This window comes from Silurus aristotelis, assembly GCF_946808225.1.
Source record: "Silurus aristotelis genome assembly, chromosome: 11".
Lineage (NCBI taxonomy): Eukaryota > Metazoa > Chordata > Actinopteri > Siluriformes > Siluridae > Silurus > Silurus aristotelis.
Window position 1 is genome coordinate 14,464,062 of NC_139584.1, and position 10,786 is coordinate 14,474,847.

At 35.1% G+C, this 10,786-nt stretch overlaps 1 protein-coding gene across 1 annotated transcript; it reads right to left on the reverse strand.

The window, feature by feature from the left end:
• Nucleotides 1-857: 857 nt before the first annotated feature.
• Nucleotides 858-10,123, reverse strand: hsd17b3 (hydroxysteroid (17-beta) dehydrogenase 3). The gene is made up of 13 exons (XM_083553681.1): nt 9,738-10,123; nt 8,840-9,491; nt 8,456-8,782; nt 6,812-6,858; nt 6,619-6,694; nt 6,296-6,403; nt 6,096-6,163; nt 4,897-4,941; nt 4,708-4,742; nt 4,534-4,615; nt 2,310-2,375; nt 1,961-2,110; nt 858-1,779 (listed from the first exon to the last, which is right to left on the reverse strand). Exons 3-13 carry the CDS (start codon nt 8,592-8,594, stop codon nt 1,684-1,686), a joined length of 912 nt encoding a protein of 303 aa, XP_083409807.1. The 5' UTR covers nt 8,595-8,782; nt 8,840-9,491; nt 9,738-10,123; the 3' UTR covers nt 858-1,683.
• Between the last annotated feature and the right edge of the window lie 663 nt (nt 10,124-10,786).

Consider the following 10,786-nt stretch of genomic DNA (forward strand, 5'->3'; position numbering starts at 1 on the left):
GAAAAAGAACGTACAGCCTTTTTTATTTTCATGGTTTAAGGTATTAGTACATAAAGGATATCTGTTCATTAACATGTTTTAAAATTAGGTAAATACAACCTTAGATGAACAACACATAAAATATTACACAGTGTCATTATTTATTTTGCAAAAATAAAGCCGCCATGTGTTAAAACTAACTACACATTTACACCTACACACTTTACTCTTTATATAGGAATATGCTCATTAAATTCCCTTGATTAATTGATCATCAGAAATTGTAATCATCTCTATAAAAATGTAAAAGTTTGCTGGTCTGGAGCATTCAGGATTAATTTTTTTTTTTTAACACAATGACAGGAAGCAAAGACATCAGTAACTTAAAAAAGCAATTTTTGTTGCCTTTCAATCTGGGAAGGTATACAATTTAAAATCCATTATTCTACAGTGAAAAACATTATTCACGTGTGGAAAACATTTAAGACAATGCTCATAGAATTGGCAAAAAACCCAAGAATTACAACTCAGACTATTGGCATCTCAGACTCTCAGCATCTCAGACTCTCAGGCATGTTAAAAGTTTAAGTTCATGACAGTACAATTAGAAAAGGTTTGTTTGGAAAGACTCTTCTCAACAAAGAACATGGCAGCATGTCTTAAGTTTGCAAAGTAACAGGTGATTTATGGAACAGTAAAGCTAAAGCTTGGCTAAAATTTGGTCACGCAACGGGACACTGATCCCAATCACACCAGCAAATCTACAAGGGACAAAACAAAAATCAATACTGGATGATGGCTTGAATTTACAGTAGAGCCCAGGTGCTAAACTGGCCAGTCTGCAGTCCAGAACTTTTACCAATTGAAAACATTTGGGGCATCACAAAATGAAAACTATGATAAAGAAGACCCAGGATTGTTGAATAGCTTGAATCCTGCATCAAATGGGACAACATTCCTTCACAAAAACTCCAACAACTGGTTTTCCCAGTCATATGAAAGGACTGTTGTAAAAGGAATAGGGGATGCTACACAGTGGTAAACATGGACCTGCCCCAACTTTTTTGAGAAGTGCTGTAGCCATCAAATTAAAAATGACCTTATATTTTCCATTAAATGGTACATATCCTAGGTTTAAACCTTATGTTTTGTTCCGATGTGAATAAAATATAGAAGATCATGAGATTTTGAGATACTGATGAGATTTTTTTATTTTTGATTTACATTTTACACAGCATCCCACCATTTTTTGATTTGGGGTTGTATAATTCATATACGTTCTGAGAGGTGGTTTGCCCACTAGATGGAGCCATGTATCCTTAAATATTCCCACACTGTTTCCAATTTAGGAATCAATTGTGTATAAAAAAAAAATATGAGCAATTTGCCTTAAAACAGACACGGCATAAAAGTTTTCTGTTATAAAATTGTATTGCTTTCTTCTTTATCATAAGACCAATTAAGAGGCCGACTGTGATTCTGCTCTGTTGTCTTTCCACATAGAAGGTACATTGTATAGTATTGCTAGTTCAAGTTTAGTCTGAGATTTTTCCATGTTAGGGCAGTAGTAAATTTAGTTTTAGTTAGTTTTAATAGACATTTTCTTTAACTTCCCAAAACAGTTTCTTTCAAACTACAAACTACAATTACTATAATCAAAAACACAATATGCACTACCCAAAGGATATTTCACAATCACAGCTCTCAGCCAGCCACTTGTGTCTTTACATACTCCTGAAATCTATTTTGAAATGCTTCTTTTCTTAGAAGCCATTCTGGTATTGCCTGGATAATCCAGCCCTGCAAAATAAAGGATATATTTCAATACAAATTAAATACAAAATGCAAATTTCCATTTATGATTTAATCTGTACTAACTGTAAGAATTTCAATAGTGCCAATATCAGGAACAAATTAACATGTCTTGGAACATGTATTCTTCCTCACTAGTGGCCAAAAACTCTTTTTAAAATTTCCTTACCAGGATTGCATGGGTGACACTGCCATATGTTTGCTCTCCAGCTTTCAGATATGGCAGGGAGTTTCTCACAAATGCCTCAGGAGTGAATGTAATAATGCTTGGGTTCTGATAGCCCGTCATTGCAGTGGAGACCCCAAAAGGAGACACACTCTGGAAGAACCAGGTCCTCAATCAGAATGGTATATATTTAACACTTGATTCATATGCTAACAATGCAGGGTTTTTTCCCTATAAATGTTACTTAAAAGAAAGAAACAAACAAAAAAAAATGTGTTGTGTTTTTATGTCTAGGGCACAGTAGCTATTACTGAGGAAATGCATTGAGCTTTTCATTGATTTGAAGATCTACCTGAATGAGAATTCTTTTGGATTTGTATTCAGCAGAAAGCCCTCGTGAAAATGTCTCAACAAACATCTGCGGGAGATCCAACCATTATTGTAAATATGCAGGTGATAGCAAATGCTGCAAAAATGTTTATACAGTACAGACCAAAAGTTTGGACACACCTGCTCATTCAAAGAGTTTTCTTTATTTTCATGACTTTTTTGAAAATTGTAGAGTCACACTGAAGGCATCAAAACTATGAATTAACACATGTGGAATTATATACATAACAAAAAAGTTAACTGAAAATATGTCATATTGTAGGCATCTTCAAAGTAGGCATCAAGAGAATGCAAAGAGTGTGCAAAGCAGTAATCTAAGCAAAAGGTGGCTACTTTGAAGAACCTACAATATGACATATTTTCAGTTGTTTCACACTTTTTTGTTATGTATATAATTCCACATGTGTTAATTCATAGTTTTGATGCCTTCAGTGTGAATCTACAATTTTCATAGTCATGAAAATAAAGAAAACTCTTTGAATGAAAAGGTGTGTCCAAACTTTTGGTCTGTACTGTATAAACATAATATAATTTAGAATTAATGAATTTATAGAAACTTGACCTCACATGTTTTAGCTTAAGGACAAATTTTAAAACAACAGATATATCCATATATAATGATCTGTAATTACCACCATAGTTCTGTGAATACATAGTATAAAAATAAGCACATGGTCTATGAATCCATTAGTATACCAAACTTCTGTCTAAATCAGTAATAAAACTTGTTTATAGCGAAATGCATTAGTAGATATAATTCAGATATGAAATTCAATGGAAAAAAATTCAAATTTAAGAAATGTAAATAGAATTAAAATATTTCAGCTTTTTTTTTTTTTTTTTGCATTATTCTTCATTTATTACTTTCTGGTGCTACCATTATAATATTTAATAATTTTTATTAAAAAATATATAAAAAATACCCAATTCTATACATGTTTATTGTGTTGCAATTAGGCTTGCAAAATCACAGGAATTTTCATGACTGGAGATTTCCATGGGAATTAACAGGAATATATGAGAATCAATGGGAATCAATGGGAATAAACTAGAAATTGACAAAATCATAGGTTAGCCAATAACAGGTAACTTAAATGTAGTAAAAAAAAAAGTCTTCTAAAACAATCTTGGATAAAACAACCAGATTTAATAAAAATTTCAGTTGAATTGCTACCCTGCACATTCATCAATCACATGCACACATTACACTTACTGCATGGCTACTGAGGCCACATGCACTGTGCATTCCTCCATAACATAACAAACATAATTTCTTGAATCCTGCACACAAAATAATGTAAAAAGAAATGTCCATTGTGGCGCATATGTCACGTAAATTACATAAATATTACATATATACATAACTTCCTTGTGCATTCGAAATGAGTTTATTAGAGGGACAGCCCATGTAGAATGTTTTGGAGACAAGGTGAGGGAGGAGAGATTGAGATGGTTTGGACATGTGCAGAGGAGGGACATGAGTTATATTGGTAGAAGAATGCTGAGGATGGAGCCACCAGGTAGGAGAAAAAGAGGAAGACCAAGTAGGAGGTTTATGGATGTGGTGGGGGAAGACATGCAGGTAGTTGGTGTGAAAGAGACAGATGTAGAAGACAGAGTGGTATGGAGACGGATGATCCGTTGTGGCTACCCCTAATGGAAGCAGCCGAAAGAAGAAGAAGAAGACATAACTTCCTTGTGCTGTGTGTAACCTGCAGTTAGGAAGTAAAAAGTACTAGTACTAACCACAAAATTAACAGGTAACTTAATTTTGTAATAACAGGTAACTTAAATGTAGTAAACAATCTTGGATAAAACAACCAGATTTAATAAAATTTCAGTTGAATTGCTACCCTGCACATTCATCAATCACATGCACACATTACACTTACTGCATGGCTACTGAGGCCACATGCACTGTGCATTCCTCCATAACATAACAAACATAATAAATTCCCATAAATTTATATAAATTCCTGCTAAGTTTCAAGTTTTCAATTTGGAATATTTCCAAAATTGCCCCGATGAAATTCCCATAGAAACTTTCCTACAATTTCCCAGAAAATGTCAACCCCTTTGCAACCCTACTTGCAATCAAACAATGTCATATAATATAAAGACTGTTTGACTGCAATATAATCATAATAATTTGACACATTCAATTGAGGTACAATATTTATACTAACCTTTGTAGCAGAATATAATGTGTACAGGGGAAATGGAACTTTGGAAATGCCAGATGAAATGTTGAGGATGATGCCCCCTCCTCTGGGGAAACACAGATACAATGACGCTGTCATTAAAAGAGCACAACTATGAAACTAAATCTGCAGAGCCTGTAATGGAACCTGTTATCTAACCTTTTCACCATTCCAGGAAGGACAATATGGCTCATCTGTACTGATAAAAAAAAGGCAATTGTCAAGTGTCCTTTAAATATGCAGTATATGTAATAGGTAATTTGCCACTTACAATTATATGACAACATATTGCTTTCTATTAATATAAAATGTAAAAGAACTGATTTCATTTGACTTGAGTTTTCATACCTTGACCATTGCTTTGACATTACAATTGATCATTTGATGAATTTTCTATGAGAGATTATAACAGGTTTTAATTGCTAAATAAACGTAGGCATCTTTTATAAAAATGTGTCTCACACACACAAAATGTCATATACAAGTTAAGCATTTTGACTTGTATATGAACATTTTATCAATGATCATTGAACAACAGCATGATAGAACATTTCTTAATTATTGATGTGATTTACTGCTATGCTATCAATATAACTTGTTTATTTTGTACATTTGGGGTTTTCTTTCTACACCCTTCTACCCTTTTCTCTCTTTCCAGCCTCTATGTTATTTTAAAGTTATTTAATACCCCTCACAAGCAATACAGAATTATAATCCAAATAAATAACTAGTGGGCCAAACAAAGTAGTCAGAAGACATCTTCTTATATAAGATAAATAGTTAATGAATTAACAATAACAAGTAGTGATATAATAAGGCAAAGTGGTTACATACTATTCAATGCCACATATTTTTCTGATAGCTTATATATATATATATATGTATATACAGTACAGACCAAAAGTTTGGACACACCTTCTCATTCAAAGAGTTTTCTTTATTTTCATGACTATGAAAATTGTAGATTCACACTGAAGGCATCAAAACTATGAATTAACACATGGAATTATATATGAAATTATATACATAACAAAAAAAAGTGTAAAACAACTGAAAAATGTCATATTCTAGGTTCTTCAAAGTAGCCACCTTTTGCTTTGATTACTGCTTTGCACACTCTTGGCATTCTCTTGATGAGCTTCAAGAGGTAGTCACCTGAAATGGTCTTCCAACAGTCTTGAAGGAGTTCCCCGAGAGATGCTTGGCACTTGTTGGCCCTTTTGCCTTCACTCTGCGGTCCAGCTCACCCCTAAACCATCTCGATTGGGTTCAGGTCCGGTGACTGTGGAGGCCAGGTCATCTGGTGCAGCACCCCATCACTCTCCTTCTTGGTCAAATAGCCCTTGATGCCTTCAGTGTGACTCTACAATTTTCATAGTCATGAAAATAAAGAAAACTCTTTGAATGAGAAGGTGTGTCCAAACGTTTGGTCTGTACTGTATATATATATATATATATATATATATATATATATATATATATATATATATATATATATAGAAAACAAACAAACAAAGAGGTGATTCAAAGAGGTGAATTGAATTCACCTCTTCAATATGAACTGTTTCAAGAAATTTGCAGGGTATAACATTTGGAAGAATTCCCACATTGTTAACTGCAACACAAAAAAAAAAAAAAAATTAAATTAGATTAGATTGAATTTGATTACACTTATTTGATTCAATTTGATCACACTAATATTTCTCACACCAAGCTCTTCAAGTATGTTAGGTTGAAGCCAACAAACCTAAAACAGCGATATCCAAATCCTGAATAGTTTCCTTAATGTTTTCATAAATATTGTCCTTTGTAAAGTCTGCGGCTATGACCATGATGCTTCTGTCCATTTTAATCTCTGCTGGGAAAAGGAGACAAGTCAGTCGGAGGCCAGACACTAGCACAAAACACTCCACTTACATATACTGTATTGTAATGCCTGAGTCACTCATAAACTGGCAGAAGTCACTAAAGATTTACATGATTATGATCCAAGACCGGTTAAACTGATTTATATACTATTGGACATTAAACATGATGTGAACATTTTAAAACCCTTCAGAGGCACTCCACCTATGTCTCTTGCAGATTTGTCAAGCTTCTCTTTGCTCCTGCTAATGATCACCACATTCAGCCCAAGTCTTGCAAACTGGGAAGAAATTTAGAAATGACATTTGTAGGAAAATTATTTGAAACTGTAATAAATCAATATAGTGTGTGGAGTGTTTCAAACACTGGACTGCAAATTTCTAAGCACTTATGGTACCTCTTCTGCATAAGCTTTTCCTATTCCTCCTGACCCTCCAGTGATGACTACAACAGAAATAATTAGGATTATATAACAATAATAAAATACTAAACATAACATGGCAACATAAAACCAAACGACATAAATCACACACTCGAAATTGCTCTCATAATACATAATTGCTTTTTGGTTGCCAGGTGATGACATCTTAGTGGTAAGCTAACCACAATATAAATATCTATAATTTATTATGTGTCCAATGACCTAGTATCTTAACACTTAAGAGACTGTGCTACTTATAAGTGAATCAAAAATGGTCCATTGAGCAAAGTCTTTAACACAATTAAATGCTCACACATACATTTACATTCGCTTAATTTTTATGCTTTTTCAAAAGTGACAAACAGGATACAAATGACCAATTCATGTTTATGGGGCCTTCTTGAGTACATGAATGAGCAGCTAGCTGGGATTTGAACTCACAGGGTCAATGCTTTTTTCCACAATTCCATTTAGATTACTTGTTGCTCAGCCTTATGTGGTTTGGTTGAAAGAGATTGCCATATGTGTCAATTTTGTTATGATTTAATATCTTCCATATCAGCGGTTGACATGGCTTAATGATTTGGCATGTAGCCAAAAATTGTTTTTATTTGTTTAATAAGAATTTAGAGGATGATATGCATTTATCAGTCAGCATTTCATCACACTGAAATAAATGCAAACATACAGGCAGAACATAATAGAGGACAGACTCTATCTGTGTGTGTGTGTGTGTGTGTGTGTGTGTGTGTGTGTGTGTGTGTGTGTGTGTGTGTGTGTGTGTGTGTGTGTGTGTGTGTGTGTGTTTATTTTAACAGTGTGTACTTGAGAAGACAGTGTGTACCCAGATGCTTGATAAAGGATCAGGGAGCACTGTAGCCAGGAGCTGTTCAGCATATTCTCCAAAACCATGCCCTGTTTGTTTGTTTGGGTGGACAATAATCCCCGCGTTTTTTCCATAAATGGGTTTCTCCTGCTTTCCAGAAGAAATTCAACAAGTGGAAAAACTAAAACCAGATTGGTGTATTAAAATGTTAAGAATCTCACACACAAAGGGCCATTTCAAACTATTCTCACGCATACCAAATTGATCTTGTCAAGCTGAAGAGGAAGGAAATTGTATAATTATACATCCTGGAACATAGTGTTTTAATTGGCTTTTTTCTTTTCCTCTAGTACAAAATGTTGAAGAAACAAAGCTAGGGAACAGGTTTTGCATTTTCAATGGTGACGCATTCCTAAATTCAGATCAAAAAGTCACAGGGTATGTAAGGTGACCATTTGTTCATTTCTCTTTTGTTGTAATCAGTTGCAAGAATTGCCAAGAATAAGTGAAATATATGTCTTGAAGTGTCCATCCTTATAATAAATAATATTAGAATATAATATTTTTGATTCCTTGTAACCTTCATTCAATTAACCAAAGTCTTCCTTTGGTTGATCTAGTATGCCTTCAGGAGTTCTGCTGAAAGTTAAGATCTGTTTAAAGATTTTTTAAACACCAACACTTATGCAGTTGTGAGTGAAAAGAAGCATAGAATAAGATAGAAATGTGAAAGCATCAACATATCAGCATAAAGGTTTCTGTGCTCTATTGTCATTGATTAAAGACGACCTCACCTGCCCATTTTCCCATTGAAGTAAAGAAATTCCCAGAAATCGAGCAGACCTTTGGAGCAAGCATCATCAACCCACGTGCCAGCCAAAGGAGAACCACACAAGCACCACTCAAAACAAATATAAGCTCAATCAGTGCCATTCAGGAACCACAGGATTTTTTTTCTGGACAGGAGCTGAGTGTATTCTGACAGCAAGCCTGGTCCCTTTTGCACTACTCGTCTCCTCCAGTGGCTTCTCAAACACAACCCTCCAGCTTACACACACACACACACACAAACACACACACACACACTCTCTCTCTCTCTCTCTCTCTCTCTCTCTCTCTCTCTCTCTCTCTCTCTCTCTCTCTCTCTCTCTCTCTCTCTCTCTCTCTCTCTCTCTCACTGACTGATGGCTGATTCACCCAATCAGACCCAACAAGTTCCACATTCCCAATTACACTGGCTTGTGGGAATTTATGCTGATAGTCTGGCCATGATGTTATCATGTAAAAACTGAGTAGAATATGTGAAACTGGCAAAATGTGTATGTGTTTACAGTAAGATATTAGAAAACAAGAGTAGAAAACAATACCACCTGTCCTATGCAAATAATATTCAAAAGACATACCATTTCATACATACCTACTTTGTGACAAATCTGTTATTTTTATTTTATTTGTATGAATGTCCTTGTTTTGCTGTCCTTGTCAGGATCTGATCGTGTGGGTTCATGTATGCATTTTTCAGGTCCCTGTCAGATTTTTATTTCAACAACAAATCCACTTTGGTTCTTGAGGTTTATGGATGAAAAATTTATAATTGAATGTATTAGTAGTGTATTAATAATATGTGAAGCTTATAGGTCTATAGGAAGTTAGAAGTTTAGAACTTCTAAAAGTATTTGGAGCATATCTGTAGTGTAATTGTTTGGAATTTATATTTTGCATGGATTACATATCTATTGTTTATATATAACAATCCTAGTTAGCTAGTATATCCATTACCTAATGATTTACCCAAATGCATACATGCTTTAGCTTGCTAGGTTTTGTTAACTAACATCTCTAGGTTACGACCGTAACCCTAGTTCCCCGAGGGAACGAGACGCTGCGTCGAAAAGCTATGGAAACGCTCCCATAGCGTTTCGACGCAGCTCAAGTTCCTGAAGGGGAACGTCTCTAGGTAACGACCGTAACCCTAGTCCCAGAGGGAATGAGACGCTGCGTCGAAACGCTATGGGAGCGTTCCCATAGCGTTTCGACGCAGCTTGAGTTCCTGAAGGGGAACAGAAAAGTGTTAGCCATTTGTTTGTTTGTTTTTTCTTACTACACTTTGCCACAGATATTTGCATAATAGTGTAATACATTAAACCTTTCTAGGGCATAAATTGCATTGAATATAATTAAGTTTTATTTGCATATCACCTTTTACAATAAACATGTGTCAATTTGAAGCTTTACACAAATCTGACTGTAGATATAGAATTATGTAGCCAAAGAGTAAACCAAAGGTAACAGTTAGAAGAACATTGATATATTTATTCATACCACTGTGGTACATTTAGTTAAAAGAGTGAGAGGATCCAAAATGTACACAGCTTAATATTAAATCAGCACCTTTGGCCTCTGTACCTAAAGAATTTATTGTGTACACTGCTCAGCTCAGCTCAGCTCACTGCTCTGCTCTGCTCAGCATTAAGGACTTCTTCTGAAAGCCAGGAAGAATGTAGAAGAATGGTGGGCCAGAGTGCTCACTTACCCAGTTATGGTCTATTCCATGATTTTCCCTGAGCATTTATCCTATTTAGTATGGTTAGCTATTTAGGAAAATAATATTGAAATTACACCTAGTAAGTACATACATTTACTTTTGTGGCATTTTGGCACTCACTGTTATCCAAAGTGACTTACAATTATATTGTTTATACAACTGAGCAGTTAAGGGTCTTGCCCAGTGGTGGCAGCTTGGTGGAGCTAAGATTTGAACTCATGATATTCTGATTACAAGCCCAACATCAAACCACTGAGCTACCAGTGGCTTTGCGTGTTCTAGATTATCCTATGTTGCCCAGCTATGTGAGTAAGCTCATGAATTGGGCCACGTTTTATTGATCAGATTCCCCTCAAGAACACTGGAATAGAAACCCTTCAAAATTGCACATCAAACTTTTACCAGCGTGGGAGCGGAAGATTATGATTCATCATGGGCATCATAATCGTGGTGGTGCTGCATTGGATAAATATGCAGGGTTTGTGTTGAGTATCTTTAGTTATCTGTTGCTCCCTTACTAAGTTGTCCTGACCCAATTTCACATTCCATGTTAAGGCGAAGTATCTTGTCAGGTGGCAGG

What these genes read in the sequence shown, in the direction of transcription:
- hsd17b3 (XM_083553681.1), bottom strand. Translation starts at nt 8,594, where the DNA reads ATGGCACTGATTGAGCTTATATTTGTTTTGAGTGGTGCTTGTGTGGTT. An exon ending in CTTCCTGGAATGGTGAAAAG is followed by an intron (nt 4,616 to 4,707) that starts GTTAGATAACAG and finishes GTGTTTCCCCAG; the next exon opens with AGGAGGGGGCATCATCCTCA. An exon ending in CCAAAAGAATTCTCATTCAG is followed by an intron (nt 2,111 to 2,309) that starts GTAGATCTTCAA and finishes TGGTTCTTCCAG; the next exon opens with AGTGTGTCTCCTTTTGGGGT.